The sequence below is a fragment of the Mesoplodon bidens genome, assembly GCF_964165515.1.
Source record: "Mesoplodon bidens genome assembly, chromosome: 3".
Taxonomy (NCBI): Eukaryota; Metazoa; Chordata; class Mammalia; order Artiodactyla; family Ziphiidae; genus Mesoplodon; species Mesoplodon bidens.
The window spans coordinates 152281121-152301983 of record NC_138178.1 but is presented as its reverse complement, the minus strand read 5'-3'; the positions used below and the strand labels follow the sequence as shown (position 1 = coordinate 152301983).

General features: G+C 51.3%; 1 protein-coding gene across 1 annotated transcript in view; it reads right to left on the bottom strand.

Moving 5' to 3' along the window:
* ESRRB (estrogen related receptor beta) overlaps positions 1-19739 on the bottom strand; it is a gene marked incomplete at its 3' end in the record, with an annotated part of 107409 nt that extends 87670 nt beyond the window's left edge. The window contains exon 1 of the mRNA XM_081227169.1: positions 19657-19739. Within this exon, the coding sequence (XP_081083295.1) occupies positions 19657-19706 (50 nt within the window). The 5' untranslated portion in view covers positions 19707-19739. The remainder of the gene's footprint in view (positions 1-19656) is intronic.
* Between the last annotated feature and the right edge of the window lie 1124 nt (positions 19740-20863).

Below are 20863 nucleotides of genomic sequence, written 5' to 3'. Positions count from 1 at the left end.
GAAAAATACATAATAAATTCACAATTCAGTCATACTTCAAAATGAATTTGCATGTTTCCTTTCAATGACCACAGAATGTTTACAGAGAATGCTTGGGGCATAATGGACTTTGTGAGGTCCTGTGTGAACATTTTACAAGCATTATTGTATTAAAGCTTCTCACAACCCTTAAGGGAAGGCTTATTATTTCTTTTTTTTTTTTTAGCCGCACCGCATGGCATATGGGATCTTAGTTCCCCGACCAGGGATCGAACCCGTGCCCCCTGCAGTGGAAGTGCAGAGTCTTAGCCACTAGACTGCCAGGGAAGTCCCAGGAAGGGTTATTATTTCTATTTTTCAGATGAGGCCAGCGTGGCACAGGGAGGTTAGGTGACTCTCTCAAGGCTGCACAGCAAGGGGAGCCAGAATTACCCAGTGAATTCAGACCAGTCTGACATCAAAGTTTCCGCCCTCTCCAGCACATCACACAGGGGTGGTCTATTCCTGCATGTCCGCTAGTGTGAGTCAGGAGTCAGGAAAGGGTACCCTCTCCTTCCTCCAAGGGGCCCTCCTCTAGCCTCACCAGCCCAGCCGGATGCATTTATGTACACGGGAGTATTACAGACCCTGACGCTGACCTCGGATCAGGGATGGCCAGTTAGGTGCTGACCTTGGACATGGGCTGCAGCAACTTGGATGCTGCCTGAAAGTGCCCACAGGGTTGGCAGCAGGGTAATGTGTTCTTTTTTGGTGCCAGCCATGGGGTGAGGCACCAGGAAGGCCAACGTGAGCCAGACAGAGCACGTGGGCATTACTGCCACGTGGCTCAAATCTCCCACCTTCTCCTCCACATGGGCAGATCCTTGCTGTCTCCACCTTGGTCACCGAGAGCAGAGCCCAGTCTAAGAGATGCCCTGGGAGGGAAACGTGAAGGAGCCCACAGGTGTGCATCGGGGACGGATGGCAGGGGAACCACGAGGGCGGGGTGGGGGGGCTCCTTGCCCAGGACCACCAGCTCATCTCTCTTCCTGCCAGTTTCCAACTATTGAAACTCTCTCAATTCTTCGATGTTTTAAAATGATTGGAATTGTTCACGTCAGTCTGTCCAGCACCCCTATGATTCTCTGTCTGGCTCCTGCCGGCTCCTGCTGTTGCCTGACCCAGCCCGGCTCGGGTGGGCACACAGGGTAACAGTGGAAGAGAGAGATGGTGACGAGCGCTGCTCGGCCCTAAGGCTCACAGTTCAGGTCCTGGAGGCCCTCCCTGAAGCTGAGGGCAAAGAGGATTTACATCCAGAAAGATAGGCAGTGCACGACCGGGCGCTGGGTGGGGCCTGGGCTGGATTCTGCACATGAGCTGCAGGACTGTAGACAAGACCCTCATCCGCTCAGGGCCCCAGTTTCCCATCTGTCAAATGAGGGCTGAGGCGCCCATGAGCCTCCTGGGTCTTCCCCAGCCCCCAGGTTCTGCCTTCCCCCTCTTGGAAGTAGGTAGTCCCACACACCACCCATGTATGGTGCTCAGGGGCTCCCAGGGCTGCGCCTTTAGAACAGAAGGTCCGGAAAGAGAGGACGGAAAAGATGCGAGTGTCCACAGGAAGCGCTTTGCACGGTGCCTCACTCCTAGTAGGCATTCAGCAGATGTTAGTGATGATGACTGTGGCCGTGAGCAGCAAAAAGAGAAAAATACAGTGAAACAAGCCTAGGATGACAGAGGCAGGACTACAGGGCTGGGAGACAAGTATGATGGAGAAACAGAAAAGAGCTGCAGACGCAGAGAGAACGTGGTGTAGCCTGGAGTGGCTGGGTCTCCCAGCCATGGGCACCATCTCTGGCCTCACCTGCGTGGCCAGGAGTTGTGATTACTGAATAAACCAGAATCCAGTGACCCCTACAAGAAGACTGTGGCTATGGCGTCCCTTGCCCGAGTGCCCACCTCTACACCCCTCGGTCCTCCTGCGCGCCCATGGAGAGGCCTCTGATTCAGATCCTGCAGGCATCTGCTGCACATGGCCACTGGCTGCTGGCTGGGCCCCTGCTCGGCAACACTGTAGACTGACCGACCCGTGAGCAGCGGCCCACACCGGCCACACCCACGATGACGACCTGGCACTGCCAGGACACCTGCCTCCCGTCCTGACCTCTGCACTCCCTGTGGGCCTGGCTTGGCTGCCAGGGGTCCCTATTTTCTGGGACTGCTCTGATCTCCGGTTACTTAAACCTCTGCCATAAAGGTATTTCATGCAATACCTAGATGTCACAACATGTAACATTTTTTAGATAAATATATTTACAGACCAAAAAAAAAAAAAAAGATCCATTGCGGACCACTGTAACTATATTTTTTACTATTACCGCAGGAAAGTACCTGGCAGAGTAAAGACTTAGGAGGTTGCAGGGGTGGAGGAGGGGTGAGCAAGGCTGACAGCCATGAGCACACGTGCGGGTGTCTAGTTGGGCCAAGCTGGGGCCCTTCCCAAGGCGATGAGAGCCTTTTTGCGGAGGGGTGCCTGTCCCCAGGGAGGGCAGGGTGGGTCCCCTACTGTTGCCCCAACTCAATCCTGGGATTGCTCTGCTTGTCGGGTGAAGCTGCGGCGACGGGGAGGTTGGATATACAGGAGAAAGAAAGCCTCAAACCCAAACCCAGGCCTGCTAAACACTGGCCACAGCACAGACAATCCAAAGCAGGCTCCCTCTCCACTGTGCCCTGAAGGCTACACGCAGGACCCTGGCCTCTGGCCCATCCCCTCCCCCACAGACCTGCATGGAGGCCCTTGGAGGCACCAGCCACAGGCCTGAGTTCCAACTGCAGCAGGCTGACTGCTCTCAGTAGCTCCAAGGCCGCTGACCTGGAAGCAGCGAGGGGGTGGCACTTCATTCCTCCTCTTCCCTTTTTGGCGAGAAGAGGCACTTCCCTCAGCCCAGCACAGACACCCACAGGCACCAACATGCACACTTCCGATGCCCTGACCCTCTCTCTGCTCAGGTGCCCCGGGCAGCTCAAGAGCCACATGCCCTTCTCAGGGGCTCGGCTCCCCCTTCCTGAGCCCAGGGGCAGCTCGGGACCACGTTATCGTGACAGGGGAAATGTCAGGAGGGCTGGTCTGGAGCGCTGCGCTATTTCAGGCAGGCTTGGATTTGCAGCCTGGATCTTTAAAGTGGACCCACGTGTCACCTTGGGCAAGTCACTCAATTCCTCTGGACCTCCAGTTCCTCTTCCCATAAAGCGGGATAGGACCGCCTACTTTACTGAGGTGTTACTGTAAATTTAAAGAGATCATGCCTGCGAGCACCCGATCAAACGCTAACACAGCAGTTCCCTTCCCTTTCAAGTTACTAAGCTCCAGCGTTCCCCAAAATCTACTCACCAAGGCCCTTGGAGCCCAGGGACCATGTGACACTCTCTCTCCAACATGCCCTGCCAGCCAGGGCCCCCACCTGCCCACACCCACACACCACCCCACCCCTTGAGTCTGGGAACACAGGGGCCCAATGTGCTGGGCAGCAACAGAACAGGGCCTGGGTGACCCTCCCTGGTCCTGCCTATGGAGAGCTCTGGGGACCCACTAAGAACTGCAGTTAAACAAAACAGAAAGCTTTCTGAAGACCTTACCAGGCGCTAAATTCAGGCTGCAAGGATGGTGCTGAGCAGACAGAAACACAGCGGCCTTTAGAGAACCACGGCATATGTTAGTTAGGGGGTTTGTTCCCAGTGTGTGTCAGAGCCTGAGACTCCTCAGCCCCTCTAGGCCCTGAACTTGAATACTCACTGCCTCTCCTCCCTGCCATGTGTATCTTGGGGTTAATTAGAACAACTAGGTTCAGACCTCACCCACCCCCTCAACCAGGAACTCTTGGTCAGTGAACAACCTGTACATGTGTACAGGTGGCCCATCAGCAGCTCAACTCAGTGCACAAATTTTCTCAAAATGTATCCAAGCTTTCACCTCATATTTACTGAAGGCTCCTCCATGCCTGGCCCTGTGCTGCAGATTCACAAATAAATTGGACCCAGGCCTTTAAGGGGCTCAGGGTGATGGGGAAACACTCATGGAGATGTGGGAAAGAGGGTTTGATTCTCAAGGCTGCCTCTTCCTTGACAAAGCCACTTCTAAGGGCATTTCTCTACAGAACAGGGAGTCAGAGAACGAAGTGAGCCCCCAGTGATGAGATGCACCCCTGGCCTGGAAAGCTGTGCAGATCTAGCTGTTACCCATGTCTGCAGGCTTGCAGGCCTCTCAACACTGAAAGCGGGCGGGGCTGGCTTGGGGGCTGTGTGTGACTGAGTCAGTGAGCTGGACTTCCTGGTGCCAATGGTCTGAGCCAGAAGCAATTTCCAGGGAACTGCCAGTGCAGAGACCTCCTCTGGGGCCAGAGTTGACTGGGGCCCGAGAAACCAGCCTAGGAAGAGTCCAGGAGAGTCTAGCGCACTCTGGCCTCTCCTGGGCCTCTGCTGTGCTGCGAGCTGTGGATTTTCCTGCGGCTTCCCCAGCAACTGCAGCACGGCCCACGCAACCCCAGCTCAAGCTGATTACAGCATGTGTGCTAACCTGGGGATGGTCTGGAATATTCCTTCAACTCCCAAACCAGAGAAGCCCTCGCCTCCGCAGGCATGGCTGCACTGCCCAGCATTTCCTGGGAGAGTATCTGCCCCCTCATGTGATCTAAGGGACCCATTGCAGCCACTGCACAGCCTCCCTTCACCCTGGCACTTGGCTATTCTTTGCATCTGCTCTGTTTCTCTCCTGACTTCACCTGTGCCCACCTCACCTGCTCAGCCACATTGGTGGCTGCTCTGGTCCCAGTTCCTCTCTTGGCCCGGAGGCTTGAGTGTGCCTCTCCACAGGGGCCTTTCCCCCTGGAAGATTAGTGCTTTCTGCTTCCTGCTTTTGGCTACCACAGTTAAACCCCATGGGCAAGGGTCCAGCAGGGAAAAACAATAACCTTACACTCTAAGGATAAAACTCACACTCTGCTATCTGGGAAGGTCATCAGTTTTGACAGAATTTCAATAGGGACATGCTTGGAACCGTGAGGAAGAAACACTAAAAAGAGCCAAAATTTCTTGAGCACTTATTGTGTACCAGTCTCTGCTTTAAGTACCTTATATTGATCAATTTTTAATCTTTACAGAAATGAAGGTCGTCACTGATATAATGAGGAATCTGAGGCACAGAGAGATTAAGTAACTTATCCGGGGTCACAGAGCTGGGATGTCACACAGCCAGGCAGTGGTGTGACGGTAAATGTTTAAGAACGGGATGGAAGAAGGGGACTGATTTGCCTGCTTCCATGGTGTAAATACCATCGTGGCCAGCTTCAAGCTACCAATGTGACATCACTGATGCCGTGTTACTGTGAAGAGATGGGCAGTAATAATCCGTCATATAGTATTCCTACCATGCAGACATACTAGATGCAAATTTAGTTCAAGAACATAGAGGTAATAAAATATTAAAGTAGTGAGTTTTGGGCTTCCCTGGTGGTGCAGTGCTTGAGAGTCCGCCTGCCGATGCAGGGGACACGGGTTTGTGCCCTGGTCCGGGAAGATCCCAAGTGCCGCGGAGCGGCTGGGCCCGTGAGCCATGGCCACTGGGCCCGCACGTCCGGAGCCTGTGCACCGCAACGGGAGAGGCCGCGGCGGTGAGAGGCCCGCGTACCGCAAAAATAAATAAATTTTAAAAATAAATAAATAAAGTAGTGAGTTTTGAGTATTTATTACCTTTGTTTTTTTTTGTTTTGTTTTTGTAAAAACAATTATTTTCTACTTAGCTTTTTTAAAAATTTTATTTATTTTATTTATTTTTATTTTTGGCTGTGTTGGGTCTTTGCTGCTGCATGAGGGCTTTTCTCTAGTTGCGGCGAGCAGGGGCCACTCTCCGTCACGGTGCGTGGGCTTCTCACTGCGGTGGCCTCTCTCATTTTGGCTCACGGGTTCTAGGGTGCGCGGGGTTCAGCAGCTGCAGCACGCGGTCTCAGCAGTTGTGGCGCAAGGGCTTAGTCGCTCTGCGTCATGTGGGATCCTCCCAGACCAGGGCCCAAACCCGTGTCCCCTGAACTGGCAGGTGAATTCTCAACCACTGCACCACAAGGGAAGCCCTACCTTTGTTTTGTTTTTTTTTTTGCGGTACGCGGGCCTCTCACTGTTGTGGCTTCTCCCGTTGAGGAGCACAGCCTCCGGACGCGCAGGCTCAGCGGCCATGGTTCACGGGCCCAGCCGCTCCACAGCATGTGGGATCTTCCCAGACCAGGGCACGAACCCGTGTCCCCTGCATCGGCAGGCGGACTCTCAACCACTGCGCCACCAGGGAAGCCCCCCTACCTTTGTTTTTAAGACAACGTATTTACTAGTAAGTTTATATAATTTCATTTTTAATGATGATTGTGTTTAACAATCAGCTACAAAATTCCTGAAAATGTAATGATTGGTTCTCTCAAGCCAGTCTGAGCTGGTTCCAGCACACCACTGGGGCCAGGATTTAGACTCAGTCATTCTGGAGCCAGCACTTTCCCTCCTAACCATTACATTATACTGCCCCCAAGAAGGGCATGGAGGCCCTCTAGCCAGACAGATCTGCCCTCATCAATCAACAGGGCAATAGATGCTGCAGAGCCAGGTCCCTCCTGGGCACTGTTTCCATGGCCTTCTACCTCCCTCTTATGCCTCCAGAATTCCCCTTTACCCATATCTGATCTCCCTAGGTTAGCCCCACCAACATGCATTAAGCACCTACTCCATACCAGGTGCTGTTCTAGGCGGTGGGGACAGAGATGAGCTTGTACTCTAGGAGCTCATGAAGTAGTGGGAAAAGAAAAGCATATATTCAAATCCAACAGGTTACAACCCAGTCAGGGGTGTGGGCCAGACTGTAGCTGCAAAAGGAGAGAGATTACTTCCCCCTGGGAGGCGTCAGGGATGGCTTCACTCAGAGGGGGATACATGAGCATGGTTTTAAAGGATAAATAGAGGGGACTTCCCTGGTGGTCCAGTGGTTATGATTCTGCACTTCCACTGCAGGGGGCTCGGGTTCGATCCCTGGTCAGGGAACTAAGATCCTGCATGCTGCGCAGTGTGGCCAAAAAAATAAATAAATAAAAATTTCAAAAAGTTGAATAAAACTTACAAAATTAAAGTTAAAAAAATAAATAAAGGATAAATAGAAGTTTGCCAGGCAGACTGGGCGTTGCGGGTATATAATAGCATGAATAGGAAAGAATAGATCTGAGGTGTATATTTAGATAGACGCTCCATATCCTAGCTGGGGGTCCCTGCATCAAGGGAGAGCGAGACAAGGGAGACATGGGGAGAAGCAGTTTGGAGGGCGATGCTGCAATTCTCTTTTGCACGTGCTGGCGTGAGGTCCAGCCAGGAGCCCAAGCTGCACACCAGAGTCCAACCCTGAGATTCAGACTTAGGAGTTGTTGGGGAGCGGGTGATGAGAAGACAAGGGGAGGGCATGAGATGGGAGAAAACTACAGCTTCAACATACGTTGATGACAGACTCAGAGGGAGGCACGAAGCGGGTGCCCCTGAAGGTTGGCCATGGGCTCTTGAAGGATGAGGTCAGGAAGACTAAAAGTTCCTTTCTCCAGCCTTCCCCTCTGCCCATGACACAGGCTAAGCGGGGAACAGGGCCCAACCCGCTGTGGCCATTCTTCCCTCTGCTTTTTTAGGAACAAGACATGAGGCCCAATTTTCCCCTTCCACCTCCACCCCAAACTTTACCTATGTGTTTGACCCACACAGCTAAGAAAGGGTGGTGTAAAAGCTGGAGTTGGAAAGCTAGAATTCTAGACTCAGTGAGTGACATACAACACATACAGCACTGGCTGGAGTGCAGGCACACAGCCAGATTGCTCCTGAGCAACTCCCAGCTTTGTCAGCTGTGTGACCTTGGGCAAGTGACCTAGCATCTCTGTGCCTTAGTTTCCTTACCTGTGAAATGGGGATAGTAATTGGACCTAGTTCCTATTTTCTTATTAACCCCAATAGGGTTCTTGTGAGAAAGCAGTGAGTTAATACATGAAATGTTCTTAGGACAAAGCCCGGCACCCAGTAAGTGCTCGATAAATGTTAACGACTGTTATTATTCTTAGTATTACAATTGTCCACCTCTGACCCTGCAGTTTATTTTCAGCTCTCTTGTCTTCCCCCAAATTTTTCCTCCAGCAAACCCTAAAATGATCCCCAGGGCGTTAGGCGTCTTGGAGAAGACAGTCTGGACACAAGTGTCAATTGGGCTCTGAAAATAGCACTGGCTGTGGTGCTTTGCACGCCTGGAGGGCATTCCTCAAGCTGAGTGAGGCCTGAGCACTGCTCAGCCTGTCGGGAGGTCAGGGCAAGCCGCAGAGGCAGAGAGTCCTGCGTGTGTATGTGTGCGTGGGGGGAGGGCATTGGCATACCACACTAGGAGGCAACTGCAGTGCTAAAAAGCATGGAGCATGGCTCCGAAAGGCGATTCCAAAACCAGAGCTACTTTCTGAAGCCGGGATCCTAACCCTAACCCACTCCTCCAGGATCCTGTGTTGCTGCAGGTGAGCCTGCTGGGATCCTCCACATTCCATCCCACCCTCAGAAGGCTCTGTTAAGTGGGAGTCGCCCACGAGGTGCAGTGCCACTGATGGCCTGCAGGGGGCTCTAGAGCTCTTCCATTTCCCATATTCTGGGCTGCGAGGGTACCACGCTTAAAACAATGGGTTGTGTTTACCGGGCTGAGCAACTATGCTGCTCTGGGAGGTGAGTGAAGAGAAGCTGGGATTTGCTGGTCCTTCGTGTGCCCCAGTTCATCCATGCCCCCAACTGACTGTATCAGGTTCAGCCCCTTGTCCTTCCTATACTCCACCACCTAACACTGATTTGGGCCGTTTCCCTCACAGCCCCCTAGGGGATGCCTCCAAAAGGTCAGCTTCTTGTCCTTGTGTGGGAAGGCAGGGAGAGGCCGCTGCTTTGGCCTCCAAGGTGCAGCAAGGGTAGCTTCCAACTGCTGGGGTGCCAGGTTCTAACAATCCAGCCCCTCAACCTGCTTGTCAGGGAAACATCACGCAGAGGCAGGTTCCCGAAAAGACTCTGCTTACCCTGTTTCTCCCTAAGGCAAAATTCAGTAGCTCTGGGTGCTACGCTAGGAGACCTCATTCATTCGGCAGATCTGTTTACCTGACTGCAGCTCTATCAGTATACCTGGATGACAGAAATCACTTGTACGCACTAACTTCTAAGGACATGGCCAACCTAACAAGTTAATATTGGCAAAAAGTTAAAGACAGTCATTTAAAAAACACTTTGAAAAAACTACACATAATTGTTCTTTGGGGCTTTGTCAAAAATAGAAAAGATAAGGGAAATGTGTTTTTTAATCAGACCAATTTAAGAAAAACACCCATGGTAGGGTTGCCAGATTTAGCAAATATCACATGGGACACACTTATACTAAAAAATTATTTGTTGCTTATCTAAAATTCAAATGTAACTGAGTGTCCTGTATTTTACTGGGCAACTCTACCCATGGTCCAAGGATATAGGGATTCATTCAGAGGAAATTTCCTATTCATCACCTCGGCCCCAAATCGTAATTCCCTCTGTAATCCCCTTGTGTTACATATGGAAACCCAAGCCACATTGATCGTATTAAACAAAGTAATCAGTTCAAGCACCCCAATCTCACTGCTGAGTCGGAAGGACTTTCATTGTGAGGTTATATCAAAGGAATGAAAAGTAACTTCCAATAAGATATCAAAAAATTAACAAGAACATCAAACATTTAATGTACACCCACTATGTGCCTGCCACTTGTGAATTACCTCTGTTTAATCTTCACAATAACCCTGGGAGGAAGATAGTATTCTGGAAACTAAAAAGAGTATCTACAAGTCTAATTTCTCTACTTCTTGCAAAGGTATGTAAATTTGTAGTCAATTACTTCACAGGGAAAGAAAGGGGAGGGAAATCAAGAGACTCCATTCCATCAACAAACTGGCTTATTCATAATGCAATGCCGGGTCTGTTGCTCTTTGGTTATGTGCCACTTACACAGGAAACTGTCTTAATTTCAATGAATGATCACTGACTTGCAGTATGGGATCGTGGGAGAGAACTGGGTGGGAAACCCGTAACAATCTTCAGTAAGTTGGCCTTACAACTGAGGAAGACGTGTTACACTTCGGGATAATAAACAGCTCATTTGCTGTGAATAAAGGCACGCTCAAGCCACCCCGAACACTCGGTGACAATGACACGCAGATTCCAAATGTTCTCTGTAAGAAAAAACACCCTTTCTCCTAATCCTTCTTAACTCAACAAGACTGATTGGTTTTTATTATTCATGAATTAATTTTTTACTCAGGGTCCAGCAAGGGAATTGAAGCTATAACGTTTCTCACCGACTGAGGGGGAAAAAAGCAGATCTCAGCCTCAGCAACACAGCCAGATCCTTGCTGGGAGTCCTGGTGGGGTAGGATATTTTGTTTGTTAAATCAGATAATAATCAATTAATAGCCCCAAAATTTAGGTTGTTGGGTATTTTGGGGGGGAAATTGAGTAAGAACATGAGTAAGAATATTGAAGTAGAAAAAAAATACAGTCATGGGACCTTGGTATATTAGGTGTCTCCTGTTATGTTAGGCTGGTATATTAGGCTGTCTCCTATTTCCAAGTCGCACATACAAAAAAAGGGGGTGGTGGTGAGAGAGGAAATAACAAAGGCAGCACCAATTTCAAAAGTAATGCACAGATGAGCAGTTTGCAGGTGAGCAGGTCCAGGCCTGGGTATCGGCATGAAAAGTCACAAGAGGGGTCTCAGGGATCCAGAGGGGGCGGCTCCCTGGTGCCCTCCTTCTAATTTCTGCCTCCAGAGAACAGGTTGAGGTACCCGGGAACAGGGACAGCGGCCCTGGGAGACGCTGAATGGCCAAGAAGGTGATCAAGGGTGGTGAGGTGACTTTGCCTCTCTCTGCACCCAGTTCTTTTCCCAGCTATTCACATGTGCCAAGTCATAACCCCTCTTGCCCTCTGTGTGCCTTTGGTTTTCAAACTTCTCCTGAGATTGCAGCCAGAGGAACCAAGGAACGTTGGGGGCATGGAGAGGCAGAGCCTGGCATGGACCTCAGATGCTTGTGACAGGAGGGTCAGACCCGACCCAGTGTCCTTTACAAGAAACATTTCTCCCTTCCCAGTTCAAAGGCAACACACCTAGCATTTCTGAGGGGGACCGTGTGGCTGACACCATATTCTCCTTCACCAGTCTGTCCAAATTTCAGACACCAGGCATTTTTTGCTCTTGGATGAATTTAGATACGCAAACCTGAAGCCTGTGCAAGTTATGTTTGCAGAAAAACATTTATGTTCAGAGGCAAGACACAGCAACCCTCATCCAGTTACTACGAGGCAACTGGTTATGAGAATTGCTTTGCGCTTTTGGGGAAGAAAAAGCTGCAAGCTGTTATTACTGTTATAATTATTACAATCATCACATTCTTGCTATTATTTCTGTGAAAGCGGCGTTCTTTCTGCCAAAGCTTGTTAGCCTGACTGCTTAGGTAGACAATGTCAACACACCCAAGGGACAAATGACAAAGAGTGAGGCTAAAAGGAAAAGGATAAATACTGCACTCTGCATGCGTGCTGAAGAGATGTCTCACCATCAAAAGGGAATGTTTTCTGCCGATCGATTAGGAAGGCAAAAACAAAAGCATACACTAGCTCATTCACTCAGCAACACCAGGATCCCAAACTAGAGCTCAAAGTGCTAGGAAGTGAGATAAGAGAGCAGAGAAATGGAAAAATAGGCTTCGAATAAAGTTTGGTGCGTCCTGACACCCTCTCACCTGTACCTCCTCAGGTAACAGAAAACCAACCTGGAACGTGAGGTTTTTACCCTCTTTGGTGTCCCCACCAAATGTGAGCAGGCCATTGACAGTGGGTCAAGGCCTTGATGGCTGAATCGGAACAGGGTGGCCCACAGTAGCCATTCTGCTTTGGGACTTCTCTCGGCTAATCACGCTCAGCAGCTCGAAATGGCTCCAACACACCCGCACACTCGGACACACACACATGCACACACGCTCAGGTAGACACACACACAGACGCACACACCCTACACTCCTTCCTCCAAAACATATAAAACCAAAGAGGGATGAAAGGACAAAGGCAAACTAGAGCAAGTTGGGATGAAAATAGAGGGAAAAAAATAAGTGAAGACAAAGGAAAATGTTAAATTGTAAGACATGAGAGAATTTCATCGGAAGCATCACCCTTTGCATCCTCCACCCTCCCCTAGAGCATTTTCTTACGACTGTATTTCCTTGTTCTTTGCCCTTCGGAAACCAAGAACACAAGAAAAGACCAGTGATGCTCAAAAACCTTTGGCCGGGTATCTTTTTAAACATACAAGCCAGGTGAAAATACCGAAAGCATAAATCTAAGTAAATATAATACTTTAAGAATTTTATAACAATAAGAAGAAAAAAACCCACATTTATGAATTCAAGTTAATTCAAGCAATTAAAAAAAATAAAGAGTCAAGTTAAAATAACACTTAACATTTGGGGTTTTGAAACTCATGGCTTCCTAGATAGAAAAGCTTGACTCTAATTGGGCACTTCACATCTGTGCAATTTTAATGTAGTGTTTCAGTAAACACCGATGAGGTGTGAGGCTGACTGCTGCTGTAATTGGCAGGAGAGGATTCTGATACAGTTTTAAATGAAAATTGATCACATTTGAAACAAGAAGATAAAAACAAAACCTTGTTGGAGTTTGTTTAACTGCCTTTTGACCTCTGGATGAAATGACATGGAGAAACAAAATAACATTATCCAGAAAACCATTCCCAGAAAAGGCTCAATCCCGGGGACACCAAATGACAATATTGAATAGAATATTTTAAAGTCCTAAGCAACAGAGGACAGAAATTTAAAGAGAGAGAGAGGGGGGGGGGAAGGGAGAGAGAGAGGAAAACAAGGGGAAAAAACTTCTTTGGGACTACAACGTGTATAGGTTAAAAAGCATGGCAAAATGAAGATGAAAAAAATTATGTCTGTAACCCCCAGGAAAACTTCTGCTTGGGGTTTATTTTAACCCAAGCACACACAACTCTGAATTTAAGACATTTTGCCAATAGATTTTCCCCCCATCTTGTCCAATTCCATACTGAATGTCCCATGGGCATATTAAAACCAGTCTGATTTTCCTTGACTTAAGAACACATTTGACCTTTTTAGCGATAGACTGTCAATGGACCTATCCAGGGAGAGAAGAGTTAGTCGGGGACCTGGGGCAGAACTCCCAATGCTCCTTTGAACGTGGCCATCTGTTCTGCTAGAGGAGGGCAGTACGGCCTGCTCACCCTCTCTGGGGTCTGCCAGCCTTACCCAGGCCCAGAAAACTCAAGAGAGCCTCTAAAGAAAGACTGAACTCCTCTGGCAGCAGGGACAGCCAGCCCCTGGGTCTCTCTGCGCTCCCTCTCACACCACGGAAAAACCCCAAGGCTCAGCAGCCCCTCACGGAAATGTGGCCACAGCCTGACCTCAGTCTAGGCAAGGGGTAAAAGGCAGGGTGGCCGGGGCTGTGTTTAAATAGCAGAGCCCGTCGATCCCGCGACGCCCATCTGAAAGGGGAGCCCCACCATAGCATGCTCTCACACCCGTACACACACAGACATTCTCCTAGGAACAGATGCGGCTCTTGATGCTTCGGGGTTCAGAGATATCCTCTATATCAAGGGTGTTGACGGCAACAAGAAAGGGCTTGACACTCCCTTAAGCCAATGCTTACAACTAAAGGTGCTATTAAAAATCCTTTCTGTTCTAATCCTGATCGGTACAGAAAGGCCCTCTAGGTGGGCAGAGACCAGTCCACTCACAGGAGGGGCTGGGGCTGGGGACCAGGCGGCTCCAAGTTTCCCACTCGTCTGCTTTGTCAGTGTCTTTTTTTTTTTTTTTTTTTGCGGCACGCGGGCCCCTCACTGTTGTGGCCTCTCCCGCTGCGGAGCACAGGCTCCGGGCGCACAGGCTCAGCGGCCATGGCTCACGGGCCCAGCCGCTCCGCGGCATGTGGGATCTTCCCGGACCGGGGCACGAACCCGTGTTCCCTGCATCGGCAGGCGGGCTCTCAACCACTGCGCCACCAGGGAAGCCCTGTCAGTGTCTTTTGTTGGATGGTTGCTTGGGGGTCTCTGCTCCCAGGGACAAATTGAGCCCACGCTGTCCTATGGCGTGCCTCCCCCTGCCACATCCGGAGTGGGGGCAGCCCCACAGAACCTGGGAGCCAGCAGGCATTCACTCCCCTCTGCCCGCTGAGCCCCAGGAGCACTCCTCCGAAGTCACAGGACGCCCCCTCCAGAGCCCTGCTTTCCCCAACAAGGCGCCCAGAGCCACAGACCAGCACGCACCCAAAGTCTTCCGGTGACCTCCTTCCAGCTGGCCCAGGAAGTGCACGAGGAAATGCCCCAGGGCAGCCTGCCACGCGGGGTCACACTGTCACTAGTGGTAAGGGTCACATGCCCAGTGGCCTAGGGAAAAACTACACCCTCAGCGACTGACCTCTCCCAGGCATTGCCCTGACAACCTCTCCGAGGAAGGGGTCTGGCCCTGCCATCCCTCCCCCGGGACAGCCCTGCCATTATCAGTGAAAGGTCAGCGGCCTCACCAGAGGGAGGGGGGGCAGGCTGGCCCGGGGAGGGTTAATCTGCCGGCCAGCCAGCACAGGGGTCACTGTGATGTGCAGAGAAGTTGAGCAGCCCAGTCCCCCCAGAGCTGGTCTGCTAATTACATTTGCAATTATAAACACCGCAACCTCCCTGCGCAGGGACCTGGCCATACCAGCCGATGGGACAACCGGGATGTGATCCTGCCGCAGGCCACCCCAGCCACGCGGGACACCGGGGCCAGCAGAAGCCTATGGGCCCCTCCTCCGAGGAATGACCATGCATGTGACCCTTCCCCGGAGGTCTGAGGCTGATGGGACTGAGAAAGGGGATGCTCACCAGAGATGAAACCCAGTCAGGGGTCACCAGCACTTAACAGTGCTAAAAAGACCTTTGATTTATCCCTAGAAATCAGCAAATGGCCTCAAGGGCAGGAGGTGGGCTCAGATTTGTCTGGTTCCAGCATCCCCAAGTTGAGCCCTTCCAGGATTCCTGGCATGGTCTGTGGACCCTCTACTAGCAGCCCCCTCCTGGGCCCACGCACCCTCTGGGAACCACGGCCACTGCGGAGGACATCAGAGGCTCTGCCCTCAAGCCATGCTGGGGTCCCCCATGGGATCATTCAGCCAAAAGCCACCCAATCCCAAGACAGAAGCTCCCAGCAGAGCTGTGAGGAGTCCTGACTAATTCTGGGCAGACCTCCTGATCAAGCTGGAAGAGACGGGAAGGGCCTTGCTTGCAGAGAGGAAAGGGACAGAGGGAGATGATGGCTGGTAGGTGTGGAAAGGCACCAGCCTGGGGGGTTCAGGGTGCGGGCTGGACTTCACTTTGAAGGAGTGGATTACGGTCTAGGTATCTGCTATTCCTTCCCCTTAAATGAGAACCACGAATAACCTTAATCATATTGAGGAAACCACTTAAAGCATCTGCGAAGACAAGTTCTAGGGAACAGCACTGCAGAACCGTGTCAAAAGCATCCTGCCTCTTATCTAACTGTTCGGCTGTCTTCCGAACTGAACTTGATCTCCTTTTGAATCCCGCTCTCTCGCACAGCCAGCTCCATCGCCCACCCGCCAGGCAAACACACGCGCAATGTCCCTCTCACAACCCACCCCTCTTTTTTGGGGGCTGCCAGACTTGTACAGAGCTTCCCAGTTCCAACTGCTCAAAAGAAACTAGGCATTTTGCAGAGCACCGAGGAAGGTGACAAACTTTCAATGAGTATAGATTATCTTAAATCAAAACCATTTGGCAAATGTCCCATTATCAGGAATACGGATCAAGCACACAGGACAAAGTCAGGAAGGCCTCCTGGGCTAGGGCCGGGGGCGGGGGGGAGGGGCACCTTGAGAAGGCAGGGTTGTGACATGAAATCTCTATCACAGCCACTTCCCTCACAGAGCTTTCCCCGAAAGTCCCCTCTGTCCCTCCTCTCTTAGACTAAATGGAATAGGTATTGATTACTCCAAATCAATAGAATGAAAATGTTCTTGTTTGGTGGGTCAGTTTGTTTCTTCATATATATATATTTTAAGAAACGTATTTTTATATGTCCCAATTATTGGTAAAATCGAGGACTGTTTGTAAAATGGAGTTGGGGAAATAAGCTCCGAGAGGAAATTTCCAGTTGATGTCAAGACCTCACTGAGCTGGAAAGGGCCTTACCAGGGACTAGGGCCCTCTGCGTTGACCCACTGTTTCCTCCTAGTTTATCACCCTCAGGCCTGAATGAGCCCACCCTCTTCCATGGCAGCCCACACCTCCAGAAGTGTGGCAGGCACATAAAAGTTTATTTCCTAGAGCCCCTCCCTCAGAAAACCAAGACTAATGTCCTCACTCTGATTTATTTTTACATGTACCATTAAAAATTAATTTCCCCCTTTGTTTTTCTCTGGGTCACTGATTCTGAATTACCATGTGGCATTTTTCCTACGTGTGAACCCACATATTTTACCTTCAGGACAGTTTGTTCTCTGTTTCTTTAACATCAGCAAAGTGGTCATCAGATGCTGGGTGATGCAGCGCCCCCTGCTCCCTGGATTTTTTGCTGAGGGTCTCCATCAGGTCCGTCCCCAACGCATTTGTACACAAGCCCACACAGGCCAGCACACTCACTCCCACTCTGGCTGATTATATATGTACATAAAATATTGATTAGAACTGGTAATGGAGTCACCTACAGGATTGGCTACAGGAAAATGATAATGAAGGAGAGAAAGGTATGAAGGTCCTGGTATATCTGTGTGTGTGTGTGTGTGTGTGTGTGTGTGTGTGTGAATTTCTCACCTGGAAAGTGAAAATAACACTAAAGCATTAAAAAAATGCTCTCTGTATATCAGCAGGTGAGAAGGAAGTATGGGGAGTTCTTTCTCACTGGACTCTGGTCCCTGCACCCTTGGGTTTTTTCCAGTCCAGGGATATCAACTAAGCCAAATAGGTAGAAACTGTGTGTACAAAGCACTCGAACCCACTCTTGTATATGTTCCCCAAGAAACATCGGCACCGTAATGGATGGATTCATTCTATGGTCCTTCCAACGGACCAAAGAATGCAGACCTCCGTCTTGTTACTTTGCTACCAGTGGCTCTAAAGCTGCTTGTGAAGCACAGGGGCTGAGGTCAGAAAGATGCCTCCCCCAAAACCAGCCTCTGACCTCCACAAGCTCGTCCTTGGAAATTTTGGACCCCTGTAACTACAGCAGAGGTAAACCCTCGCCAGGAGGCACACACCTGTATGTGGGGCCAGCTCACTAATGCTTCGGCGGTTGCCCAGCAGGTCCTGGGCTCTGAGAAACAGCATCTCACAGGGATGCTTAGCTCCTCCGCAGAAAAAGCAGGCATGTTTCTGGCTTTTCCTCTGCCCCATGGAGTGAGAAGCTAATTCCTTGCAAAGAAATCAAGAAGGGTAGGGAGTCCAAACCACTCTCAGGCTTACTTTATAACTGATTTCCACTTCAAACCCTTCCCAGGCACCCAGAACCTCAGCTCCCTCTCTCCCCTTTGCCGCTTCCCCGACATTCCTTCTTTGCCCGTATTTCTCCTCAAACTCAAGCCAGGGTTGCCGTCAACTCGATGAATTACCCAGCTGCTAAATCCCCCATCTCTCCTTGCTTTCTTGGTCAACATAATCAAAAGATGTACTTCTCCATAGGAAATTTCATATTTATCGACTGTGACTTGAGCCAGGGACAAATACATAGATATTTCAAGCTCAACTAAAGAAGGCACCTCTGGAGAGAGTGACCTAAATAATTTAAATAGCCAATATTTGTCGTACTTGGTAGTTTTACGTGAGGAAATGCCCCACAAACATCCTACATTGTTCACAGCTTCGCCCACGCCGGAGGTTCCTTTGGGGGCTCCCACCCCCTTACGGAAGGAGCACTACCGTGTGAAACTAACCCCCACTCCACCCCCACCAGCCACGCAAGCTGGGATCAGTGTAACCTTTAAAGAGAATGAAAAGACACTTTTCAAACTGATGGAAACCTGAATCCATTATAATTAAAGATTTCCCTCATCTCCCAACGCAATCGCCTTCTTCTGACACTCTGTCTAAATTCTGGCGGCACCTAAAAGACCCTCTGCCGAGGGAAACCCCAAAACTACAAGCAAAAAGGTCAGCGTGGAGGCTGGACAGTCCGGTCACCCCCAGGAGATGCTGCTGTGAAGTTGCCTCCTCTCTCACGCCTGGTCCACCTGGGGTGGAGGTATTCTGTGCAGCGAGGGGGGTGTAATCACACTTCCTGGGACCCCACGTTATCCAGAGTATTGTTGTAGGAATGTCGCGGTTCTTGGGAGGAAGGGGTGGTACAAAAATGAAAGGATGGCGGAACGAGAACTGACTTTGGTAGTTCTGTTTGCTTCAGAAAAAAAAGAGGAGGAAGAAGAGGAAGAAGTTAAACGGTTCCGCGAGAACCTAGAGTTGTCATTGTATTATTGTTTGAAGCCTTCCGAGGGACCACTCTGCACGCGCCCACACCCCGACGCCGGGACACCAGCCCGGAGCGCGGCGGCACGCGTAGCGCCCGCGGGGTGACCAGGGCAGGTACCCGGGCAGGTGGGACGACAACCGCGGAGGGCCCTGGGAGGGAAACCGCGGGTTGCCGGCGCAGGACCCCGGAGAGCCCAGGCTGGCCGCGCGGGGCAGCCTCCCACCGTTCAGGGAATCAGTTCTCCGCTTCCTCACTCTGCGCGCTCGGCACGCTGCCCAAGCTCGGGGACCCGCGGTTACTGCGAGTCGCTTCCTGCAGCCCCCGCCGTCACCCATGCGCACGTCGCTCAGACAAGCCCGGGTTCCAGGGAGGCGAGCGCTAAGCCGCCCCGGGGCACGGAAATCGCGCCAGTCTGTTTCGCAGGGCGCAGCCTCTCCTAAAGCCGCGAACCAACTTTGCCTCCGCCGCTGCGCCGAGCCGACTGTCCCCACTCCCAGCGGGATGCGGGCTCCCCTCGCAGGGCGTGCGGGGCGCAGTCTGCCCGGGCCGCGCCACCCGCACCCCTGGGGTGGCTTGAGTCCACCGCGCCGCGTGCGCGCCCTCGGGGCGCGCCCCACTGGGACTGCGGGGCGAGACGGCGCTGGCCGCCCACAGTTTCCAAACCTGCGCGGCACGTTCGATTTCGTCCCCTTGCCGGGATCGTTTTTGGTCCCCAGTATGGAAATAAACATTAAAGTCAAAGGGCTCGCAAGGAGGCTTTCCCGGATGGGACCCGGCATCCTTGCGACACTCCCGCACCTGTTCTAGGCTTGCTCCTCCCCAACCCACAGAAACGCAAAGATTTTCTCCCCGCGGGGAAGGTCTGAGAGAAAGAGTGAATGAGAAAGCTCCGCTCTCACCTAAAAGTGAGGGTTTGTAAAAGGGGGTGAGGGAAAAGTTAGCGTCGGGTTTATCCCCAGAAGGAAACCCACGAAGTGGGTGGTTTTCCCTTTCCAACCTCCCCCCTAAGTGCCCCCGGGGTCCCTGCCACTTCAAGAATGCCTAGAAGAAGAATTGCGACACCCAGACGGAAGGACAGACACAGACGGAGAAGCAGAGGACCTACTGGTTGTGGTAGCCGAGGGGGTCCGGGATGCAGAGTTCTGACACGTCCATCAGTCCCCTTTTAGCATTCCCAGTTGGTAGAGGAAGGCGGCGGGGAAATCACGCGGAAGAGCGAGTGAAGGGCACCGGCGAGGTGCGAGTCCGGGCAGGGGCACGGTGAGCGGGAGAAGGCAGAGGGGGAGGAAGCACCGTGGTGGGGCGAGAGGGAGGCAGAGAGCCTTGCGCGCCCAGCCCAGCACTCCCACTGATGCACACACTCCGAGCGGGCAGAGGGGATGGGAAGCCGTGGAGGAGGCTCGGGCACCAGAGACTTGGAGCCCACTAACCCTACTGTAGCTTTAAGGCTGGGAGACTGATGTATGGTTTGGCTCCTATTGGCTATCTCTCAGGGGCTGGACTTAAAGTGACAGAATCGAGCTGGGGTGGGGGGAGGGGGTGAGCCAGAGAGACTTCAATGGAATCAGACGCTCGCGCGAGGTCCCCACCTCCTGAGGAGTAGGAGGATTGTGCTGTAGAGCCGCAAGGCCTGTCCTCTCGCCATTAAAGAAAAAAAAAATTGCCCAACTGGCTGGTGGGTTTGGGGGGTTGAAAGATATGCCCCTTGTATATCTTCTCACCCCCCATCCTATCTTTTAACTGGCAGGTTTAGCAAACTCACCTCTCAGCCTTTTGGAAGGGGTCTGTTTTACAAATTAAAAATGAGTCACATTTCTCCTCCCTCATATCAAGGAGAAGAGGCCAGCGCCTTAGAAATTCATAGCCTCAAACCTGGTGTTTGGTGCACAGAAGTGCAAAGGGTCAGGCCAGCAGGTGAGGCCCAGCAAGAGAGAACAGGATAGAAACTGATTCCCTTCCCAGCTCTCATCACCTGGGCCAGTGAGTTCTGAAAGGCTCTCATATGGCGAGACGCAGGGCACGCTTCTATAAGACGCTCTCTAGATGGATAAAATGATGCTCACTGGCCACTCTCAGAAACGTACCCAGGACACAGACACGAGAAAATAAATTCCTGTCTGCTTAGAAAAACACAGTTGTGGTTAAAACAAACAACTTACCTGCCACATCCACTTTGAGGCACAAGTAGACCCTTCAACATACACACCTGAATCCCCAGCTACAAACACACCTGCAATCCCTGTCTGCTGCTCCCTCCATGAACCTGAATGTTATGGGCTGCCACTGTACCAAAACCAGCTTTAAGTCGAGCC